At 44.7% G+C, this 25,104-nt stretch overlaps 1 protein-coding gene across 3 annotated transcripts in view; it reads right to left on the bottom strand.

Moving 5' to 3' along the window:
• The window catches only part of ext1c (exostoses (multiple) 1c), a 67,337-nt gene extending 43,070 nt beyond the window's left edge, over positions 1-24,267 (bottom strand). Inside the window, exons 1-2 of one of the 3 annotated variants that reach the window (XM_045226318.1) lie at positions 24,045-24,267; positions 13,075-14,411 (exon numbers count right to left, since the gene is read on the bottom strand). In XM_045226318.1, the coding sequence (XP_045082253.1) occupies positions 13,075-14,021 (947 nt within the window). In that variant the 5' untranslated portion in view covers positions 14,022-14,411; positions 24,045-24,267. Of the gene's footprint in view, positions 1-13,074; positions 14,412-22,981 lie in introns of all 3 variants that reach the window. The other 2 variants (XM_045226317.1, XM_045226316.1) reach the window with 2 other exon arrangements.
• Between the last annotated feature and the right edge of the window lie 837 nt (positions 24,268-25,104).

Consider the following 25,104-nt stretch of genomic DNA (forward strand, 5'->3'; position numbering starts at 1 on the left):
GGGTCTCTAAAGCTCTTGGGAACAAGTACAAAGAGGAGAGAAGCTTGAGATTCATCCAATTCCCGCCTTCTAGCTGACAGATGAGAGATTAGTGGTTAATTAAGTTTGACAAGTTGACGGGCATGCACGGAACCGGCCCTGAGCCTATGAGAATTGAGTCTTGCAGGGGCCAAGACTCAATATTATCTAGCGTGTTGCCTAGTCACTTTATTCCTAGTTATATGTACATACTGTATCTACCTCAATTCCCTCATATCCCTGCACATTGACTCGGTACTGGTACCCCGTGTATATATCCAAGTTATTGTTTCTCATTGTGCATTTATTATTACGTGTTATTACTTTTCTATTATTTCTCTATTTTCCTTCCCGCTGCATTGTTGGGAACGGCCCATAAGTAAGCATTTCACTGTCAGTCTACACCTGTTGTTTTACGAAGCATGTGACAAATAAAATGTGTTTTCATTTTAATAGGAATAATAGATATAGTACGGCCCAGTCGGTGGGAAAACAACCCCAAGCCCCTTCTTCCCCTTTCATGTTGGCAGATCTGAAAGTATTGGATAGATGTAAGCACAATCCATAGCTAGGTTGACCCTTAACTGTTGCTTATACCTTTCCATTCTTGCAGATCTGCAAAGGGACAAGGGCTAGGGAAAGGGGCTAAGTGCTGATTTTGGACTGGGCCAATCTTACTTGGTAGGACACAACCTAGCAGTCTAAGGCTACGCCCTCAACAACTAAAATCAGGGAAAGTTAGATAGGACTTATAAACGTCATTCATTTCCCACCCAGCCCTATCAGATGAGTTGGGGACCAGAAAACAAAACATCAAGAAGAAAGAAAACCATTTTCTTTTAGCCAACTCTGATTTAGCTACAGTCTGTGAGCTGCTGCTGCTAAGCAGAGAGAAGGTTACCACAGAGACGATTTCCATGTAGCATTTTTCAAATGTCATGCCTCAGTCAGAGCCAGACAATAGTAAACACAGTCTCCGACGACCACCACAAAACACCCATAGTCTCACTGGAGCTAAAGCACTATACCACAGTCCATTTCATTCAAGTTGCCATGGTATCTTTCTTGATAAATTCATCAAAACCCACTTTCTGCTCTTGATAGGCATGTAAATTGCTTCCCATAACATCAAACGGCGCGTGAAAGTGACATCAAAGGAAATGGAGACTTTAAGTTTCACCTGGATCTGTTTTTTACCAGGGTTGTTTGTGTTGGAAGACGGTTTGGGCAATATGGAGACCGTGTTTGTTTCTGTACATTGCCATACTTCAATCATAGCTTTGAATTGAAAGTTCAAAGTATAAGTTCAAGGTTGAACCGTACTAATTAAAGGCCAAATTACTGTAACTGAACATTTGGAACAGTGCTTATTTGCATATTTCTTTCCAGCAGGGGTAATTTATACAGGGGTAATATATAAAACTGACAGTTCATTAGTGCCGATTCTTAGCAAATCAAAATGTTTCACTAGAACTAACATTTCAGAAAACCCTCAGACTGTTTCTACAACTGGGTTGCCAGCTTACTGGTTTCCTCTGCACTCCTACATTAGAGGAGTGGGGGGTTGGTTAAACATTTCTCTCACTAGGGTCTCCTCTCCAGCTAAGAGAGCAGGGAGAGCATCAGAGCAGGAGCATTAAGGATAAACTGCAATCAGCACTAGGCATAGACAGGGTTTAAAGATCAGGGAAGTACTGTAGCTGCAACTTTCCCAGCAAGGATCAATGCTGCATTACCGTAAGGAGAAGAGGAGAGGAGAGAGAAAGAGCAGACAGTATAAGGATCAATGCTGCATTACCGTAAGGAGAAGAGGAGAGAGAAAGAGCAGACAGTATAAGGATCAATGCTGCATTACCATAAGGAGAAGAGGAGAGGAGAGAGAAAAGATAGAAAGAGCAGACAGTATTTATTTTTCTCTTTCTGGCACAGTCATGTAGGCCTACTTTCTCTCCTTCTCCCTCCCGCTCTCGCTCTCACACTCTTTCATTTTCTCTTTCATACACACACTTGCACATCCAATTCCTCTATCATATCTCATTCTTTCTGTTTCTCTCTCTCACACACACACACTCCTTATCCCTCTCCCCCCTCTATAGGGGTCTATGGACAATGCGCAAACAGGGCCGACAGAGCGTAGCGCAGTGCTGCAATGTCGTTTTTCGTCCCAAAAGCGGCGGCTCCTTGTCATTCGACGCAATATTTTCCTACCTGGAAATTGAGACCCGACGTATCATTCCTTGCGAAGACTGAGGGGCAGCATTGAGTGATTTTAGCAACGGAAGTCCCGCCCCTGTGTCTACATCACATATTTTCCGGTATCCCTTCTGGTATAAAGTTCGAAGAGATGGATGTTCTGCTACTTCGCTTCTACTACTTGCAATATTCTTTTTTTGTGCTTTTTATTTCGACCATGGTTACCTGCAAGGAAACACGTGCCGTCATCATTGGCTTCACAGGCAAGGATATTGCTGCTAGTAAGATTGCACCTAAATCAACCATTTATCGGATCATCAACAACTTCAAGGAGAGAGGTTCAATTGTTGTGAAGAAGGCGTCAGGGCACCCAAGAAAGTCCAGCAAGCGCCAGGACCGTCTACTAAAGTTGATTCAGCTGCGGGATCGGGGCACCACCAGTGCAGAGCTTGCTCAGGAATGGCAGCAGGCAGGTGTGAGTGCATCTGCATGCACAGTGAGGCAAATACTTTTGGAGGATGGCCTGGTGTCAAGAAGGGCAGCAAAGAAGCCACTTCTCTCCAGGAAAAACATAAAGGACAGACTGATATTCTGCAAAAGGTACAGGGATTGGACTGCTGAGGACTGGGGTAAAGTCATTTTCTCTGATGAATCCCCTTTCCGATTGTTTGGGGCATCCGGAAAACACCTTGTCCGGAGAAGACGAGGTGAGCGCTACCATCAGTCCTGTGTCATGCCAACAGTAAAGCATCCTGAGACCATTCATGTGTGGGGTTGCTTCTCAGCCAAGGGAGTGGGCTCACTCACAATGTTGCCTAAGAACACAGCCATGAATAAAGAATGGTACCAACACATCCTCCGAGAGCAACTTCTCCCAACCATCCAAGAACAGTTTGGTGACGACCAATGCCTTTTCCAGCATGATGGAGCACCTTGCCATAAGGCAAAAGTGATAACTAAGTGGCTCTGGGAACAAAACATCGACATTTTGGGTCCATGGCCAGGAAACTCCCCAGACCTTAATCCCATTGAGAACTTGTGGTCGATCCTCAAGAGGTGGGTGGACAAACAAAACCCCACAAATTCTGACAAACTCCAAGCATTGATTATGCAAGAATGGGCTGCCATCAGTCAGGATGTGGCCCAGAAGTTAATTGACAGCATGCCAGGGCGGATTGCAGAGGTCTTGAAAAAGAAGGGTCAACACTGCAAATATTGGCTCTTTGCACTTAATGTAATTGTCAATAAAAGCCTTTGACACTTATGGAATGCTTTTAATTATACTTCAGTATACCATAGTAACATCTGACAAAAATATCTCATAACACTGAAGCAGCGAACTTTGTGAAGACCAATACTTTTGACTACGACTGTACAGCTGGACACTCACCCATGTACCAAAGCAGGAAGGTCTCCATTGAAAGGCCACTACACATAACACAAGGTTAGGTAAATGTCTTGAGGGTCTACCCTCACAAAAAAAAATTATGAAAAACTAAAACAAGGATGAAGTGAGTCATCATAGTACTCTTTATTGTGATTTGACAGTTAAATCCAAACAGCAAAACCAAGTGTGTAGCTCACAACATGACACAAACCGTCAACCAGAAGAAGAGAACATATGTGTGCACATGTTTTCCAAACCACACTCCAACATTTACTGTAGGATGCCATGCGTGATAGCAGCATCCTGGAAAGACAATTGACCTGCTGGCGTGAGGAAGTAGTCTTTGAGGTTGTTGCACATGTCTATAGCAACTCTGGTTGCCTTGTCTGTCGACATGTTTCTTAGGTCCAGGAAGCTGGTGTTTCCTTGTGCCACCTGTCTCCACTCTCCTGGAAGCAGGTCCCTAGTGGGTGTGGAGTGGTCAAACGTGGAGTGAATGTACCGTGTTGATGTGTCTGTGGTGCAAAGGTAGTCGTGGAGGGCCATGCAGGCCTTCACAATGGTCTCAGCTTTCTCTGGGGCAACCTCAAGGGTTCGTCCCAGGATCCTCCATCTTGCAGCAAGGAACCCAAAGCAGTTCTCTGAAATTCTTCTGGCTCTTGAGTGGCAGTAGTTGTAGATCTTCTTGGCGTCATCAAGGCCAGAAGAACCTATGAATAAAACAAATGTTTCCATTAGTAATGAACAGTAACATGAAGGCTATCAATTGTGTACTGTAACAACTTTGTAGCCTATGCTTTGGACATAGGCCCCCATCCTCTTATTGGGATGCTAGATCAATTTTATTTGAGGCATATCATTACAACGTCTATATTGGTATATTTTTCACATCATATGTATATAGTCACATGTATTTAGCGTATCTTACCTGGATATGGTCAGTACCTTGCATCGCAGACTGCTATCAGGACCATTGAGAAAAAGCCCTTGTAGTAATCGCTGCCCGAGTTTGCTGGATCTCGGATCCTAACATGTTTTCCGTTGACAGGTCCTGCACAAAATGGATAATTCCAACGATCCCCAAAATCTCTGCCAATTTTTGCCCATTGTGCCACGGAGGGATAAGCAACAAAATCCTCCTTCAGGACAGTCCAGATAGCCTGGCACACATACGCGACAATTGCACAAACTGTCGAGATTCCTAGTTTATAAGTTATAACTCGTAACGATACTTTGCTGTGTGCTGCCACTCGCCAAAAACCGAATGGTCACAGACTTTCTGCAGCACTTACGGGAGAGCTGTGAGTTCGCTTGTGCGAGATGCGAGGGGCAAACCGCTGAAGCATGTCATCAAACCGACATTCGAAAGTATTGAAAATGTCTTTCCTCGTCAATGCTTTGCATAGGTTGGACAAGAGACGTGTATTCTCCATCGTCCCTCTTGTAGTGTGGACGAACTTGCCATTTTCTCAGTCTTATTTTTCTTCTCCTCCTGAGTAGTAACAGCAGTTCAATTAAAAAAGAGACATGTTTGCTTCTGTGGCTAAAAAGTAGTGTCGTAAAGCATAGAATACCAGACTAGCATTTGTAAACAGGCATATAACACCGGATCCGGATGTTCAAACATTGTCGCTAGCTAGTTAAAAAGAGTGCCTCGGCCGCTCTTGCTTGGTAAGCTACTCTAGCTCTCCAAGCCCCCTAGTGGATATACACTATACAAGGTGGACTTCCTCTCTGGGTGGAACGCAACGAAAAGAGTCTGCTGCCCCCCAAAAAACACATCCACCCACGTGCACGCACACACGTAGATTAACGGAGTGGAGCTTGTAGCCACTTTATGATGGATTGGTATCCCCACTCCGTCTCTCCTAACAGACAGACAGAAAGACAGAGAGAGAGAGACATTCCAGATAACAGGCAGGACACCAGCCAATCAGCAGCGAGCACAGCCATTCCATTCCCACCCAGAGGGAAGGGGTACTGCAAGGGTTAATGCAGTTAATTTGGAGGCTACCACACAGCTAATAGCCCTATTATATTTGTACTGTAAGTATGAGTTATTAACTAAGACTGTATCTCTCTACTGCGGTATTTCACAAAGACATGCTTATTCAATCTTCTTGATTCATTGCATACAACTGGTGCTTCCACTGAAGCTAAATGCTACAGGCTAAAACAGCAGGACTGAATAGGTGATTTACTGATAAGAGAACCAGGAAACGATCTATGCTCTATGCTCTATGCTGCACTAACAACATTACCTAAATGCTTACCACTGCAGTAGTGGCAAACTGATAGCCATAACATTAGGACAACATAAGGAGTAGGTTATCTAATCCATTCTGCAGGGGAGGGATCCATGCAGTATAGATTTCTAGATTTCATTCCAGAGAAGGTTTCTTAATAGATCAGTGGGTTTATTGGATCTATGGATTCTCTCTAGTTCATTCGTCTCTAGGGCACGGTGGAGCTAGTGAATGAATATAGATTCACTGTGCTGACGAAGGGAGTCTGGCTCTGTCTGTCAGCCTACACCCTATTAGGAGCAGTGATGGAGTGTGTGTGTGTTTTTGGCTTTCTTATCCTTGTGGGGGACCAGAAGTCCTCACAAAGATAGTAAATCAAGGAAAAGTGGGGACATTTCATCGGTCCCCACAAGGAAAAGGGTTATTTTAGGCTTAAGGGTTAGGTTTAGGGTTACAATTAGGGTTAGAATTAGAGTTAGGTTTAGGGGTTAGGGAAAATAGGATTTTGAATGGGAATCAACTCTTTGGTCCCCACAAGGATAGTAAAACAAACGTTTGTGTGCGTGTGTGCGAGTGAGTGAGTGAGTGAGTGAGTGAGTGAGTGAGTGAGTGAGTGAGTGAGTGAGTGAGTGCGCGAGCGCATATGTGTCTGTATGTGAGTGCGTGCATGAGTGTGTGTTCACCTAAATGTGTATTTTCCTGCTTAGGGCATGTGTGTTATGCACACATTTCTATCTACCTATCTGTGTATGTGTGTGTGTTTGCAGAAGCGATAAAGTCCATTCCTGGAATGGCTCTGGCCTTGTGACCCGGCTGTCCATCCCTCCAGCCACACTGGGGTCTGACTGGGGGTAGTTGAGTAGTCTAGCTAGTGGACGGGGAGAGGAGACAGGACTAATGCATTTACTGGAGTGGAGACAGCTCACTCACTGCACCTGATCATATTACAGCCATAGAGAGGAAAGAGAGAGAGAGGGACAGAGAGAGAATGTGTGTGTGAAGACAAGAGGGAGAGAGAGGAATAAAGAGAAAGAAAGACAGGGCATAGACAGATATCGGGGGAGAGACAGAGGGGAAAAAGAGATGGGGTAGATAAAGAGAAAGGGAGGAACAGAGAGAGTGCAAGAGAGAGGGAGAAGGGGCAGAGAAGCTGAAAGCCAAGAGAAATAGCAGGAGAGAGCGTGAAAGCAAGAGAATGGAAGAGGGTGTCAGAAAGAGAGCAAGAGACTCATTGCAACAGAAAGAGAGAGGCACAGGCTCTGGTTACTGCAGCCCTGCCAGCCTGACTACACCGGACAGGATGGTGGGTCCGCTGGGACAGGGGTGACAACCAGGGGACAGCTGGAAACACAGGGACAAGGATGGGCAATCTGGCCAAGGTGTGGGTAACCTGAACTGGGGTGTGAGAGTGGGATATGAGGAGTGGGTGTGGGTCCAGAGACATGGGTATTGGGTGAAGGAGTAGCAGTAGTAGTAATAGTAGTGGATGCCAAGCAAGGGATAGTCCTAGGAATGGAGCTATGAATGGAGTTGGCTAGGAAGTTGATAGTGGAGACTGCTTGTAATGTAGGGTGTAGGGTCAGAGGGAAGGGCGTGTGAAGAGTGAAGAAAATGACTGAAATAGGCTAGGTGGTTTGTAGGGGCAGTGGGAAGGGCATAGTGTGTTGGCTGGGTGTATTATGTAAAGGTAAGAGGCAGAGAATAAAGCAATTCAAATGTTCTCTGAAAACAACATGCAAACTGAGGTATAGGGAGCACAGTGTAACAAAGCAGGTTTCAAATACATATCATTGCGATGTGTGGTCGGTCCTCTATAGGACAACATGAAGAAAAATTGCTAGTTTGAGCCCAGAAGCGTAGCCTAGCTTTGGGCCAGTAACCGAAAGGTCACTGGTTCGAATCCCCGAGCTGACTTAGTGAAAAATATGTCGTTGTGCCCTTGAGCAAGGCACTTAACCCTAATTGTCCCAGGGTCGCAGTCAATAATGGCTGATACCTGGCCGTGACCCCACTCTCCGAGGGTGTCTCAGGGGGAGTGGGATATGCAAAAAACTGTATACATGAAATAGGATAAATGTAAGCACCCACCTAATAATAATAATAATAATAATAATAATAATAATAATAACATCCCGAGAGCCCTTATAGCCCAGCTTCAGTATAGCATTTAAACAGTCTATACCTAGTAGACGGTTCCAGAGCGAGCAGCTGGGAGCGGCAGCCAGTCATCATAGGTGTAGCAGAGAGAAAGGGGACTCACACCAAACCAGCCTCAGCTAGCTCAGCTGCTCACACCAAACCAGCCTCAGCTGCTACTGTCCATCTATCCTCTTGCCTAGTCACTTTACCCCTACCTATATGTACATAGCTGAATCATAAAGTGGAAAATCACATTAGAAAGTTAACCCAGTTTGGGGGGTTAAATCCACCCCTTTTAAATCCCAATTTAACCCTAATTCCAGACTGTATATTAGTGAATAGCCTCTGAACCATGACCCTAGCCGTCTGTCAAAGACTAAAGCTACCCAATGGGACATTAAGACCAATGGTTTAAAGCAGTCTAGGGAATCCTCTTTTCCCTCATAGATGGTCAAAAAAAATTACTAATTAATACTTTTACATGTATATTTAATAAATGTATTCTTTTTTTGTCTTGACATTTCTGAAAGACAAGACTTGCTAAAAGGTCAACTTCACCTAATTGTATGGAACAATAAACATATAGTGTAAGGAGCATTTGCTTTCACCTTTTCCCTAATCCCTACCATCCATAATCTCCGGATACAGAGTTGTGGGTTCACAAGGTCAAGTGGAGGATATCAAAACGGGTAAACAAGCGAAAAACAGAGCGAGAGAGGGAGGAGAGTCTTATCAGCAGAAGGCAGGAGTCCCCCTCTCTCTATCTCCTATCCTATATTGTCAAAGGCTTTCTGCTCCAGTTGGCTCGGACAAAAGCGAGTGAGGACGCCGGGGGCTTTTCCCGCTATGATCGCCGTGGCACTGGCCAGGCTGGATAAAGGGCCCGATTAGGCTGGTGAATGGGCCCCCATTAAGGACATCCACACTAGTAGAGCCAGGGGCCCCGGCGTGGGCTGGTGGTAAGACAGCGTGGTAAGACAGCGTGGGCCCCCCGGGGCCAAACGGATCCGCATCAGGAACCTGAGAGGCACCTGACAACCTGACAGGCTGGACTCTCCCACTCAATATACACAGGTCTAAAGGAGAGGGATAGCTAAATGCAAAGAGTAAGGGGTGTCTGCACTAGAGCTAGTAAGAGAGAGCCTATGTTCTCAGTCTTTCTTGCCAGAACATTTAAAGGTAACAAAATATGCAAATGTGGGACTGCAAACAAGTCAAACATTTTTTGCTAAGCATAACTGATTCTGTTTAGCATTTCAAAAGAAGGTGTTTACCAGACAAAAGAGACAGCCATCTGAGCAGCAACCAGACATAATAACATGCAACCACCTGGTACCACCACTAGGTGCTATGAGGTCAGCTTACTGATAGGGGGCAGTAGAGCAAAAGAGAGGTCACTGGTCGACATCTCTTATTAGTTGTATTAAACACGACCCTGTTTGACTCAGAGAGGGCAAGACCTTCTCAATCCCTCCCATAACCTTTGGTTGGCTTGTCTTATGCCATCCTGTAAAAGGCGGGGGGGTGCGCGCGTGACTGTCCATGAGCGCGTGTCCGTGCAGACATGCATGATTAACGCATGAGTGTGGGAAGAGTGGAAAGTGTAGGCAGGATGTGTGTATGTGTGTGTGCATGAGTGTGTTTACTGCTGTCAGCACAGCAATGCTGTTAAATAAGTTCAATGTTAAAAAGAGGGAGGGGCGGTGATTAAAAAAAGCATAAATCAAAAAGAGGGAGTAGACTGATGGGAAGAAGAACTTACAGTAAGAGTAGAGTTCAAGAGGAAGTAAAGAGTGAGAGAAGGGAGTGCAGGAGTGTGGGAGAGAGAGAGACTGGAAGAGGGCAAAGGGAAGGAGAGTGTGGGAGGGAGAGCTAGGGATGGAGGTTGAGAACAAATTTACAGAGACAGAGGGAGAGAGACGGGAGTGTGGGAGTGCGAGAGCAGGACTGGAAGAGGAAAAATGAAAGGAAAACGGGAGCGAGAAAGAGAGAGAACTTGAAGTCTCATTTCACCTTTTTTTAGAGACACAAACAGAGAAGTTTGTTCTGGACTGGAACACGAGCCGCACAGACCACATGCTCTCCAGGGGTACAATTTCACAGCCCCTAATTACAGTGGGGTGTAGGATTTCTTATTAGGGCCTGCCAACATCCCAACACACACACAATTATACACACACACACGAAGGCATACACATATGCACTCACAAAAACACACATGCACGCACACACACACACAAATCCACCCACTCAAACACACTTACACAAGCATGCATGCAAGTACACACCTATGGTCGAACTGCAGAAACAGTATAACTACAGTACAATTCATGACATCTCTTATTATGTAGGAGTCAGGACCATTCATAGTTTCAGTTCATTTATAGAAAAATCACAACTATTTCAGATATAATTCCTATAACGCATTATCCATGTCATAATGATGTTGTCCTTTACTGTACTATATACACACACTACATGGCCAAAGGTATGTGGACACCCCTTCAAATTAGTGGATTCTGCTATTTTAGCCACACCCGTTGCTGACAGGTGTATAAAATTGAGCACACAGCCATGCAATCTCAATAGACAAACATTGGCAGTAGAACAACCGTTTAAGCTGAATGGAGAGGTACATCATTTTGCCATTGCACCCCACTCCTCCCTCCCCACGCCCCTGATACTTATACCTCAACCGTAGCGCTTCAACTATGACTAAAGTAACTCTATGAAGTGTTCTACTAGTATGTGTGTGTGTTTGTATGTATGTGTGTGTTTTTGTATGTATGTGTCTCCTGAAACTCCCTGCTCCATTTCCACTCCTCTCTTTTCACACACTCCCTCATTTACATTCACCTTACAATGCAGGTTTTTCTTTCCTTTCTCAGAGAATCCTCCAAAGTAAGAAAAAATGGAGACTAGGCCATTAAGCCTCCCCCTCTCTCCCTCCTCTCGATTTGTCGCCCTTTCTTTCTGGGTCCTTTCCCTGCCTGAAGACTCATCATCATCATCATCATCATCATCATCTTCTTCTTCTTCTTCTCCTCTGCTGTCTGCCTCTCTCCCTTCCTCCCCCTCTTCGATCCTCCCTCTATCTGTCCTCTCCCTCTATCAAACCCCCATGTCTTGCCTGTCCTGCAATCCCATTCATCCCCCTCTCGTGATCCTTCCCTCTCTCTGTCTATGTTTCGCTCTCCATTACTTAATTTACAACCCCCCCCTCACTACCCTGTGTAGTCCCAGGTCCTCCTGGGTTAATCTGTTGGTGGACCAGATGCATGGGCTCATTAACCTGGTACAACCTGCTAAGAGGCTGCAGACTGCCTGAGCCCACAGCCAAAGAGGACAGGATAAACAGAGAGGAGGGAAGGCGGGGGGAGAACGAGAAAGAAGGAGACATTGAGAGAAAGAGGTAGAGAGAGAACGAGAGACAGAGAGAGGGGGGAGAAGAAAACGAGAGGGAGAAGACAGAGGGAGATGGAGAAAGAGAGCGAGAGAAAGAGAGGGACAGAGGGCCTTGGAGGGTGGGATTTGTTACCTAACCTCATTCTCAGACTCCTTCAGCTTCATGAGACGTTTATATTGTCATGCTTTCATTTCATTCATTCTGACTCCATTTCAATGCATGGTTCTCATTTTATTCCCGAAAAGCCCACACACTCCTCGGGATATGAGAGCCAGAGAGAGGTCAATGTAATACCCAGCCCCCACCATCAACATCCTCCTGCACCTCTTCACACTCCGAGGCCCCCGTCCGTACCCCATTTCCAACACAGAGGGAGAAGAAAAAAGCGCTACACACATTATATCTTTTAAACGCTTCGTGTTTTTCTTCCACACTGCTGCAGTCTCTCAAACCTCACCCCCACTCCATGCACCCCTCACCATATCCAAATCTAAACTGCCATCATATAATATAAGCCCCCACACCCCCTGATGTTTGAGCAGACTGTTTGTTATGTGTGGAATAAATGAGCTCATTCATACAGTATTGAGTGGGAGCTCCGTCCCCTTCCCTTCACCACTGGCCCAATGTAAACAACCCAGAAAGGTAGCTATGCCCTGGCCAGATTACAACTGCTAAAACAGGGCCCTCCTCTCGCCCTCATTCTAGAGGTATCCGACCAGGACCAGATTACGGGTGTACTTTGTTGGAAGCTACATGAAAAGATAGCCTCCCCCTATTCAAATCAAATCAAATTGTATTTGCCACATGCGCTGAATACAACAGGTGTATACCTTACAGTGACATGCTTACTTACAAGCCCTTAGCAAACAATGCCATTTTAAGAAAAATAAGTGTTAAGTAAAAAATTGATAAGTAAAAAATTATAATTAAAGAGCAGCAGTAAAATAAAATAACAGTAGGGAGGCTATATACAAGGGGTACCGCTACAGAGTCAATGTGCGGGGCACAGGTTAGCCGAGATAATTGAGGTAATATGTACATGTGGGTAGAGTTAAAGTGACTATTAACTGCTATTCTTATTCCAGTCAACTTTCCCTCTCTTCAATCACACTCTTTCCACCGTGACACCGCTCCTCTATACATGGATGAATACACTTCTTCTCAGGAGGTTTCAGAACCTTTTCAGAACGTTGAGCACATACTGTAACAATCTATTGGTCTTTGGATGTTGACTTGTTTTAAGGGGTGTAAACTCTACACCAAGATCTTACACAGCCAGGACCACACTCTGTTCTGTAAATCTAACACAACACACAACCAACACTCAATAAGCTTAACAAGATAACTGGAATAGTAACTGTAAAAGACTGAGAAAATAACCAGAAGAAGACCTCAGTTTAGATGAGAGAGAGAAAATCTATCTCATAAAAGCCCAAGATCTAAGGGCTGCAATAAACGCCCAGTAAAAACAAAGCAATACAAGTACAAGCCCAAAGAGTATTCCTGATGAAACTGAACACAAGTTATGACACAACCTCACAATAATAACCCTCCCTAAGGGGAGAATCCTAACTTCCACTTAAGTTTAATTATTTTCACTTAGTCAAGCATTGATGTCAATGAGTGACTAACTGAATTGGAAGTTAGGATTCGCCATTCTGCCCCTTAGGAACCTAACTTACCTCTCATACTCCAGGTTGTCATGGTCACAGCGGGCGTCTTTGTGTTTCTCCCAGTCCTTCCCGTGACGGCATGTGGTGAGGGACACGATGTCCTTCCCATTATGGATGTGATGCAGGGCATTACGGGTGTCCGAGCCGATGCCCGTTAGATACCGCTTCCCTTTGAACATCAATAGGTACTTCCTGCGTGGGGGCACCGTGTTTCGCACCAACCAGCCCCTCTCGCCCCCCTTCAGGGGGTGCTCCTTGGAGAACAGGGGGATGGAGACGTCGAACCCGGGCCTGAAGTGTTCTGTGTTGATGCTGGCTTTAGCCAGGATGGCCTGGCCGATGTTGAAGCCCAGGTCCTCGGTGTAGTTGGGCCAGGTGCCCGAGTACAGGTTAAAGATAAGGTGGTTCCGGCCCTCGTTCCAGAGCGGGTAACCTTTGATACGATCGTCTAGGTTGGGCACGAACTGCCCCGAGAGCTGGTCGCGGTCCAGAGTGTCAATCCCCAAAACGAAGAGACACGCCTCGCGAGGGTCCGTGGTGTAGTACCGCGACTCGCCTATAGACGTCAGAATCTTACGATAGCTCTCCGACAAGCGCTCGCCCTTCTCCGACGGGTAGACGTACACTCTAAACCCGTCACGCCCTCTACGTCGACATCTTGTAAAGTCGAAGCAGGTCTCCATGCGGCAGCGACTGTCTTTATAGATGCCCGTCCAGGCTTGGTGACGCTGCTGGAGGGACTCGGTGGAACCCAGCCCCGTCTGGAGTTCCTCCAGCTGGGCATAGCCCGGCAGGAGGGCCCGGTCGGTCCAGTTGGGCCAGGGACGCACCACCTCGCCCCTCTGCTGCCCCAGCAGCTTGAGGAGACGGACCTGGACCCCGCCGCTCCAGTAGAAAAGCAGCAGCCAGCAGCAAGCACACAGCCCCAGCAGGACATACTTCTTACGCGCCTGCATGGGGCCCAGAGTGTCTCTCCTTCTCTCTCTTTTTCTCTCTCTCTCCTTCTCACTCTCTGCCCCTCAGTTATAAGCCTCACAGCGGTGGGCGAGTTGTTTCGAAGGCCTAACAAGGAGGATCCAATATAGAACGGTGTGGTAACTTGGACATCGTCGCTTCCAAGTCTGGTCCCATCCAGTTTGAGCCCATTGAGGATAAATAAATGGATGTTGAAGCCACTTTCTCCTGTTTCTCTCTCTCGTCTCTCTCTCAGATTCGGGTGCTGTGGCGCTGTGGCGCGTATGTGCACTTCCTGCGCTGCCCGATGCTGAGGATGATGAAGGGCGATGTCTCCTCTCTCTCAAGCCCTCCTCGCCTCCTCATGGCGCCCGCTGTCTCCCGGGTCTCTCCTGAGGACGTAAAAAAACGAGATCACAGCTCAGTACACAACCCGAGGAGCACTTAACAGCACAGCCAGAGCACAGCAGCACTATGCATATGAACAAGTCAAGGAACACTGTCTGAAATGATTCAGCAACACACCATTACGTAATGCACACAACACACCCCTATACCAACATGCAGATATACTGTATAAACCAAAACATACACTATAAGCATGAAGCGTGTACACACAGCGTGTAATTTCATTCACATAATATTCACTATAAAACCCCCTGATAAAATCTTTATGTAGAACTCGCTTGACGATTGAATCTAGTCTCCTCAAACACAGACCTCGCTCAGTTCAGTTCGCATAGCACACAGCTCTGGCGAGACACAAATAAAAAAACAAAAACACTCTCTCTATATTTGAAAATGGTCAAAGTAGTTTTAATGTTTGGTCTGGTTATGCTATTGACGTCTAGTCCTGGAACCATGGTGTTTTGGTTTTAGTGTGCCGAACATGAAGCAGCCAGCTCAGATATTATCATGTACTTCAAGCTCTAGCTGAACAGCGTCAGATACAGTTGAGATGCAGTGGATGGGAAAATGGGGAGCCGTTTAGCAACTGAAATGGAGATTTGTAAAGTAATGGAAAATACAGCCACTTTATGGCAGTGTAACGTCCGTTAATCTTGGGGTGGGGAGAGAGGGGCTTTTTGTTACATTTGAAAACATCAACCCGGTAAGTTTGCCAAAGCATCCCCCCAAAACTCCCCAGTGTGTGTGTGTGGTGTGTATGTGTGTGGAACACCTCACAGAGCAGACCAGTGTTCCTACTGCCAGCCGCCACACAAAGGCAGCTTTCAGGTCTCACCTGCTCTCCCTCACTTTCTCTTTTCCTCCCTCTTTCTTCCTCCCTCCCTCTCTTCTACCTCTCATTCCTCTACCTTCTCCATCCATGCAGAATTGATGGCCACCCTACATGTTCCTCCTGTTATCATGCATACGGGTGATATTGATCAACAATGCATTGTCTCATTAGACCAGTGTATTGTGATACTACAGAATGACCTTTGAATGTAAATTGAATGACTACTAAAACATACATTTCCAACTCATTGTGTCTGTGTGTGTTTATGTGAAACCATGTGTATATCAGGTGGGGTCTTTATGCAGGCCTCGTGAATATTTGTGTCTGTATGCAGGCCTCTTGTGACTATTTGTGTGTGTGTGTGTCTGTCTGCGTGTGCGCGCGTGTGTGTGTGTGTGTGTATGTATGTATGTATGTACAGTCGTGGTCAAAAGTATTGAGAATGACACAAATACTAATTTTCACAAAGTCTGCTGCCTCAGTTTTGATGATGGCAATTTGCATATACTCCAGAATGTCATGATGAGTGAACAGATTAATTGCAATTAATTGCAAAGTCCCTCTTTGCCATGAAAATGAACTTAATCCCCCAAAAAAACATTTCCACTGCATTTCAGCCCTGCCACAAAAGGACCAGCTGCCATCAGATTGCACCTAAATCAACCATTTATCGGATCATCAACAACTTCAAGGAGAGAGGTTCAATTTTTGTGAAGAAGGCTTCAGGGCGCCCAAGAAAGTCCAGCAAGAGCCAGGACCGTCTACTAAAGTTGATTCAGCTGCGGGATCGGGGCACCACCAGTGCAGAGCTTGCTCAGGAATGGTAGCAGACAGGTGTGAGTGCATCTGCATGCACAGTGAGGCAAAGACTTTTGGAGGATGGCCTGGTGTCAAGAAGGGCAGCAAAGAAGCCACTTCTCTCCAGGAAAAACATCAGGGACAGACTGATATTCTGCAAAAGGTACAGGGATTGGACTGCTGAGGACTGGGGTAAAGTCATTTTCTCTGATGAATCCCCTTTCCGATTGTTTGGGGCATCCGGAAAACACCTTGTCCGGAGAAGACAAGGTGAGCGCTACCATCAGTCCTGTGTCATGCCAACAGTAAAGCATCCTGAGACCATTCATGTGACCAGCCAATGGAGTAGGCTCACTCACAATTTTGCCTAGGAACACAGCCATGAATAAAGAATGGTAACAACACATCCTCCGAGAGCAACTACAGTGAGGGAAAAAAGTTTTTGATCCCCTGCTGATTTTGTACATTTGCCCACTGACAAAGAAATGATCAGTCTATAATTGTAATGGTAGGTTTATTTGAACAGTGAGAGACAGAATAACAAAATCCAGAAAGATGCATGTCAAAAATGTTATAAATTGATTTGCATTTTAATGAGGAAAATAAGTATTTGACCCCCTCTCAATCAGAAAGATTTCTGGCCCCCAGGTGTCTTTTATACAGGTAACGAGCTGAGATTAGGAGCACACTCTTAAAGGGAGTGCTCCTAATCTCAGTTTGTTACCTGTATAAAAGACACCTGTCCACAGAAGCAATCAATCAATCAGATTCCAAACTCTCCACCATGGCCAAGACCAAAGAGCTCTCCAAGGATGTCAGCGACAAGATTGTAGACCTACACAAGGCTGGAATGGGCTACAAGACCATCGCCAAGCAGCTTGGTGAGAAGGTGACAACAGTTGGTGTGATTATTCGCAAATGGAAGAAACACAAAAGAACTGTCAATCTCCCTCGGCCTAGGGCTGCATGCAAGATCTCACCTCGTGGAGTTGCAATGATCATGAGAACGGTGAGGAATCAGCTCAGAACTACACGGGAGGATCTTGTCAATGATCTCAAGGCAGCTGGGACCATAGTCACCAAGAAAACAATTGGTAACACACTACGCCGTGAAGGACTGAAATCCTGCAGCGCCCGCAAGGTCCCCCTGCTCAAGAAAGCACATATACATGCCTGTCTGAAGTTTGCCAATGAACATCTGAATGATTCAGAGGAGAACTGGGTGAAAGTGTTGTGGTCAGATGAGACCAAAATTCCCCCAACCATTGGCTCGGGGAACAAAACATCAACATTTTGGGTCCATGGCCAGGAAACTCCCCAGACCTTAATCCCATTGAGAACTTGTGGTCGATCCTCAAGAGGCTGGTGGACAAACAAAAACCCACTAATTCTGACAAACTCCAAGCATTGATTATGCAAGAATGGGCTGCTATCAGTCAGGATGTGGCCCAGAAGTTAATTGACAGCATGCCAGGGCGGATTGCAGAGGTCTTGAAAAAGAAGGGTCAACACTGCAAATATTGACTCTTTGCATAAACTTAATGTAATTGTCAATAAAAGCCTTTGACACTTATGAAATGCTTGTAATTATACTTCAGTATACCATAGTAACATCTGACAAAAATATATCATAACACTGAAGCAGCAAACTTTGTGAAGACCAATAGTTGTGTCATTCTCAAAGCTTTTGACCACGACTGTATGTATGTGAGTGCACATCAGGTAGTCTCAGATAGTGAGCTCACTGAGAGCCATAGAGATTCTGGGTGTTGGTTTTTGGCTCAGCCAAGCTTCTTTCCCACAGCACAGTGGCAAGTTGACAAAGTTGTAAAGAAACAGACACTAGGGATCCCATTACATAGTCCTCATCAATAATTTACCAGCTCCTTTAGTTAAGACATTGATTTTCCTTTCTGCATTATATCCCCTGCCTTTCCTACTGAAGTAAAACTCAATCTACCTCAGGATACTCTCACACGGCTAAGACATATATCCAATCTGACAGAAAAAAGGCAACCTGAGCCAGGAGTTGGAGCCGGTTCAGGGAACAGAACAGAAAACCGATTTTTTGAGGAACGGAAACATAACCCGGAACGAAAGTGATCTCTAGTGTTCCGGAACAGAAACGTTATTCTGAAATCTTGAGGTCCGGTTAATGTCATTTTTTTGTTCCAAAGATATAAGGGTTCTGCTTGGAACGATTGGAAAATAATTTTGGTTCCACCACTGACCCGAGCACTATAATGTCTCTAATGATTTGTAGTTTAGGGTGATTGGTAATGGTATGGGAGTTATGATAATGATCATTGTCATGATGGTGACGTGATGGTAATGATGATGGTAATGACAAGGATGGATTCTCACTTTCTTCTCCAACTAATACCAAGATATTGTCACAAAATGAAAGACACCAAGAAGTTAAATTCCACGCTGCCACCAAAGAACCAGGGAAATGTCAACTATCCCCTCCACATCTATCAGTAATCCCCATAACCAACTGTCAACATTATGCAAGGCAACGATAGAACCCCAATTGCCATCCTGTTTATTGTACTGTGTAAACGAAAACAGTAGTGTAACAATAGATGGCATTCACCATAGTAACAACAGAAAACCCATTAGCGCTGGGAGCACTAGCTAATAAATGTAGGCCAATACAATGTAACAGCCTTTACACAAATGTACATAAACACACACACAGGCACACACACACACAAACACACATGCACACCTTGGAGAAGGAGTTGCGTAGCCTGCTAAGAGAGTTGTGGGAGAGTATGTGGATCCACTGTCACGGATCAATTATGAATGGATCAGTATGGTGGGGCCTAGCACTGAGAAAGGTAACATGGCCTGTTGAGGAGCCTGAGGGAAAGTACAGGATTCAGACAGAGGTGAACCTTTAGGGTTTTAGTTGGAAGCTCTTAGACCGCGTCCTTCCTTTCTTCCTTCCTTCATCTTTTATGGTTGATCACTGGTCTGACATTAAGCTTTGACAAATATGGTAAAGAAGGGTAATGGATTCATTTTTAGTTCCACCACCAATATGTTGATGTCAGACTCGAGATCAGATCAAGAAGGTATCTGTGAAGTATTTCAGCTTAGCCTTGAGATATGGGGTGACAGAAGGTGTGGAAGCTGTCTAAAAACCCAATCCAGGCAAAGCAGCCTCGAAAATTCTTCAGTAATTTGTCACACTAGAAGGCATGAGACTTGAAAGAGTAAGGTACCTGAGATGACTGTGACTTGCCTTTTCAGGTAAGTAGTGAATTCAAATAAGAAAGACTTTTGAGATGTGTGATGAGGATACTTACTGCAATGCATTGTGGGAAGGCTAACACACAAGGAAGTAGATGGGTCATCAAAGCAGTAGGGAGTGAAATATACAGCAAATCTACTTGTCACCTGTGTGTTTGCATTGAGCATTAAAAGCCACACCGTAAACATTACAGGTGCCTTGTGAAATCTCTTTATTATCAAGACAAATGAGCTCCAAGTTCCCTTCCTCACCCTAACCTCTCTACCCCCATGCCTACACTGCATCCTCACCTCTGGCTGGGTTTGTTGTTGGTTCACAGGCTTCAGTCAGTGTGGGTGACAGCTAGACTAGCGGCCTGCTCAAAGCTCTTCCCTCCATCGCCTCTCTCAGGACCTCGAGGACTGCCTGCCCTCAACTTTGCCTGCTGTTCCCACAAGACTAACTAGTCTCTCTGCAGCTATCGAAGGAAATGCAATTGAATCATCAGTAGATTGGATTGTGTTTACAGCAACCGTCGACTGCCACAGCAACCGTCGACTGCAACTCCGATGCAATAATACAGAAATGTAACAGGATGGGGAATATGTATGAAGGCATTGATAGAAACTGAAATGAGCTTGCGTTGGACTCTGAAGGAAGTAGTCATTTCCACTGTGCATGGGGAAGCGACACTATTATGTCAGAGATGATTTGCGTAGGTATATAAATTTGACTATAAACGGACACTAGATCAGCAGCATCTGATTTTAAAATAGTAAGTAAATTATTTCAGAACAGAGTTGGAATGCCTGAGTCAGTGTCTATCTTCGTGATAAAGTTACACAGAGACTCAAATCCTGAACTGCTACTTGTTAGGCTGTTTTCTGCCAACGTGTTCAGTTAGTAGGCTCTGTGTGTGTGTGTGTGTGTGTGTTTTTGTGCACACACACACGTGTTTACTGGACTAAAGCTGGACACACGTTAGTCCAGGGAAATTAACTGTTCCTAAAGAAAAACAAGTATTGCGGTGAGGTGAGAGGCGAAGCCAGACTAAAATTAAACGCTGGACTCTGTCATTAGAGGCCAGAGAGCCATAGCGGCAATTCCAAGGGGCCTCCTAGTCTGAGCCTTATTGTGCCATGCAATGTGTGCTTGTGGGGACGTGTGTGTTTGTGGGGAAGACCTGACCAGGAATGACTGAGGTTGTGGTTTGTCTGCGGTCATCTCAGAAAGTGCTTTTGGGAAAAAGGGAAAACAGGAACAGTCCAACCAACGCCCAAGGCACCCAGGCATTAAGGGCGTCTAGGTGATTCTCTTTGCTGTTTTTTACAATGGAGGCAGCACACACACCTTTTTTATTCATGAGCAAGGCTGTTAAGAAATTGGGTTCCTTTCTGTCTACAGTGAGCTAGTAGTGTGGAATTGTTCCATTTAGTAGAGATTACCTGAGGACCGTAATGACCATAAACCTCATTAAGCCCTGGTATTTTTATAAGGACATTTTCTTGATAGCTGTGCGTTTCTACCCAATAAAACCTTGTTGCCCTACGTGGTGAGAGTCTGCGACAGACTCTGACACGGTTAATAAGATGTTTACCTTTAGCCTGAACGACCCGTGCCTAGCCTCCCACCGCCTCAACGATAATTACAACCTGGCTTGATTAATTATGTCTCCATAATATGCTGCTCTCACTCCGATGCCACGAGGGCTGATTAAGCAAACGTACAAGATGGGTTGGAACAATTAGGGCTGCTAGCTCCGCAACGACTATTGCTGCTCAAACAGCAGAGCATGTAGGATATGAAACACAACTTATCATGCTATCTGCATGGGGCTCCAAGCAGAAAATGCCCCCTATATGCAGATCTGGGATCAGATTATAGTGAAAAAACTTTGACTATGGGGGATGAAAGTAAAACATAACCTTGGATCAGGTCTAAAGGACAATTTCACGACTACATAATGATCAGTCCAGGGAAAAATAAATGTTTATCCATGGGGTTGGACTCTAAGGAGTGATGTGTAAGAGTGGCCTGGACCAAAAATAATAATTTTTATGCCTATGGGATGCCAGTGTTTTATGGCTGTGCCCAGCAATTCTATAATTCAAACTTTGCTTCCTCCATTATGATACCCATTCCAGAACAGTGGAGGCTGCTGAGGGGTGAACGGCTCATAATAATGGCCGGAACAGAGCAAATGGAATGGCATCAAACACCTGGAAACTATGTGTTTGATGTATTTGATACCATTCCACGGATTCCGTCCTCCCCAATTAAGGTGCCACCAACCTCCTGTGTTCTAGAAGCAGCCTGCCAGCCTCCATTGTGTACCCCGTCCTTCACTATACAAAATGAGGTAATATATTAAGTGTGAAATGATGCAATGAGTCCGACATCCTTGTCAGAGCAGCAGAGAGCCGAGTCACTTTCAATCACCTATCCACATCTCTAGATACCATGGTATCACACTCAAGCTGAGTCATACAGTATAGACTAGTCCAGATTGAATCTGCATGATGATTCTTTCAACACCTTTACTAGACCACGTTCTCCGAATATGGATAAATAATAACTAGTATCCTGAAAGAGAAGCTAGAATCCTTAGTTGCTACATCCATTTTTGGACTTACTAATTAATAATATATACCCATTAATTATTGAAGAATATAACTTGTCTCATGAGCTTAGTTCAACTGTCATTTCCCATCAGAACCCAAAATGTAAGCTTGTTTTACTCCAATGTTTGTAAACAATGTAAATGCAAACAAACGCTGTACAGCTTCAAATCATGCTTCAAACTGATTTTAATATCACGGATGGTCAAACCTTGCATCCATAGCTCGGTCTATGCAGCTCGGTCTATGAATTTGAGAGTGGTTACATTTCTCCAGGCTCATCCCTCAGCTAGCTTTAAAGCTATTACTGTTTGGTAGCAGTGAATGTGAAATCATTCCACAGGTTTTGTGTTTTGATTTCTAATTATTTATGGGGCGTCAGTTCGGACCATGTCCCTCTCCTTGGCTGCACTTCATCAGTCAATACCATAAATTAATTATTGTCAGGGGATGTCACCATTTAATTTTACACCCAAAATGCTTCACAACTGAATTGGTTGTGACACCTCTCTTGAAATTGGGGATACTGAGCTTCATATCTCTGTCAGTGTATCCAATCTGAGTGCGAAGAAAGGCATCTCTGAGCTTCAACACTTGGAAAAACAGGGTCATCCATCATCACAACTCAAAATGTGTTAATGGCCTTTCCAAGACACACACATGGTCATGCATAATGTTATGTTAATAGATTTGAAATTTAATTTACAAATGCCATCATTCTATTGCAACAAATGCAAAATTACACCCATATTAGATTATTTCTGAAGCAGAGCATTCAACCTTCATAATGTTTTACATAATTCTTATCCCTCAGAAAACAAGCAAACAGCATAATAGTAAAAAAATAAAAAAATAAAGATGTTTTGTCACATACACCGGATAGGTGTAGTGAAATGTGCTGTTTTACAGGGTCAGCCATAGTAGTACGGCGCCCCTGGAGAAAATTAGGGTGAAGTGCCTTACTCAAGGGCACCGATTGATGTTTCACCTTGTCGGTTCAAGTATTCGAACCAGCGACCTTTCGGTTACTGACCCAACGCGCTAACCGCTAGGTTATTGTGTTGTTACCTGTACTTATTGTGGTCCTACGGAAATGACGGGCAGACAGTCTCATCCACTTTCAAAAGTAAGTCCTTGTCGGTAATCTTCGTGATTTGTCAGCAATAGTTGTCAACAAAATCTGTCATTGCTTGCTCGCCTCTGTTCTCTTGACGCTCCTCTAGCTACAGCGGCACGTTGTGTTTGCGTACAGGGTAGATCAATACCCCGATGTCGTTGAGGCACTTCGCACTGACTGTCCTCTCGATTTACGAACTCTATTACATGATTGTGTTACACGACTGACACGCGCAAACATACACACCGGGCGCGTCCATAAAAATAATAATCACCACGGCGATTCCCTCCGCCCATGTCTGCGATTACAATGACAGTTTTCTCCGTCTCCACAGTGGCATAACTTGGGTGTTCGCCCTACCTGGAGCCACATTAAACCGCACGCTTTCTCTGCAGCAAGGAAATTAACAAATTATTTAATATGATTCACTCTCTTTGAATATTCATCGTGCCAGCAGTATAGGTTAGCCTATATGAGAAATAGACTACAGCCTATCCCTGGTGTCTATCATTCCCGTATTGCACTCCCTTAATCTGAGCATGAGTGTGTCGAGGGCGTTGATACAATTCGGTAGAAGCTATAGAAACAATGCATAGGGGAAATAAACAATCGTTGTGGCTACAAATAGACCAAGCATTTAAATGCGCTGCCATCGGTTGGGTTCATAGGCTACTCGTAGAATGTCAACAGTGACAGTATGGGACTGACCCGAGCCTGCGGACTCCGTAGGCTATGCTATGCTCATTCCCTTATGAAATTAATATTGAACAGTAGGCACAATGCCCTTGGACACTGAGCACGACATCACATGCAGGATCACCACTCTGTCTATAAACACTTGTCCATATACAGTTTTATGTGATTGAGAATAATCCTATTACTTCCGGAGTGCAACATGCAGTCATTGATATAGGCTATTGAAAAGACAAAATACAGACATAATAGTCTATCTCCGGGTAGGGCTGCCGACACCTCCAGTGCGCTCCGCCTGCTTTCTCCCGACAGAGAACTCACCCTCACCGAGGGGAGCAAAACAAAGCGCAGTTCCCCTCTCAGGCAATTTCCTTTTCACTCCTCGGCCAAGCATTTGCAAATCACCTCCGCATGCACGCACACGTTATCCTGCAATACCGGAATTTGGATATCTGCGATAAATTGTCCATTTTTAACATACACAACGTTCCAAAGACGACCCGCCCCCTGCGTTTGTGATTGGTTTTCGCGGCGCCGAGGTACCTCCGTCGAGCAAAGCTGTAGTCTATTTAAAGAAAATACACACATCTGTCTAGCGGTTCCGCGCAACTGGAGGACGTTGTAACCTTTGAATTACACACACAGAACGGCTTCGACTTTGAAATGAACCCCTAAATATCGTGACCTTGGGTCTATAAGGCTATATTTGTGCAAAGCATAGTTCTGAGATATTGAGCATCAAAGTTTTCACATCCCAGATTTTGTAGTAAATTCTTCTTTCATAACCCATTAAGGTCCTCACCTTAAATGTACCTTAAGTGCAGAGTATAAAAATCCTGAAATCCGTTTTTTTAGGGGGGTGCAAACGCACCTGGGTTCAGCCGTACGGTTCTACCTGGCACAGAATGTTTATAGAGAACTAGCTAAAGCGATAGTTCACAAAAATGACAAATACACTATATTCTATAGAGAACTAGCAACATTGCTAAAGCTTAGCTCTGGATGAGTAAACTGATATATTTTTCTGGTCTCTGACACCCAAAGTCAGTTAATTACTTGCTAGTTATCAATACAAATGTTTGTAATTTTTGTGAAATACTCCTTCCATGTAGGTTTTCGTATTGATATAGAAAAATACAAAAACAGCAATGCCTCTCCAATTGGCCTTAAACATTCTCAAAGGCACCTGTAGCCTATTTATTTGTTTTTACCATAAAGAGCTTAAAGGAAAATTCCACCCCAAAACTATCTTTTCGTATTTGTTTCATTAGTCTATTGTTGATATAGTCCCTAAATGTTTTACATGTCAACAATCAAGTTAAGATAACTTTCAAAAGACCTAAATACAGCCGGTATGATGCACTTTGTATCATACGATGCA

This window comes from Coregonus clupeaformis, chromosome 17 (assembly GCF_020615455.1).
Source record: "Coregonus clupeaformis isolate EN_2021a chromosome 17, ASM2061545v1, whole genome shotgun sequence".
In the NCBI taxonomy this organism is placed as follows: domain Eukaryota; kingdom Metazoa; phylum Chordata; class Actinopteri; order Salmoniformes; family Salmonidae; genus Coregonus; species Coregonus clupeaformis.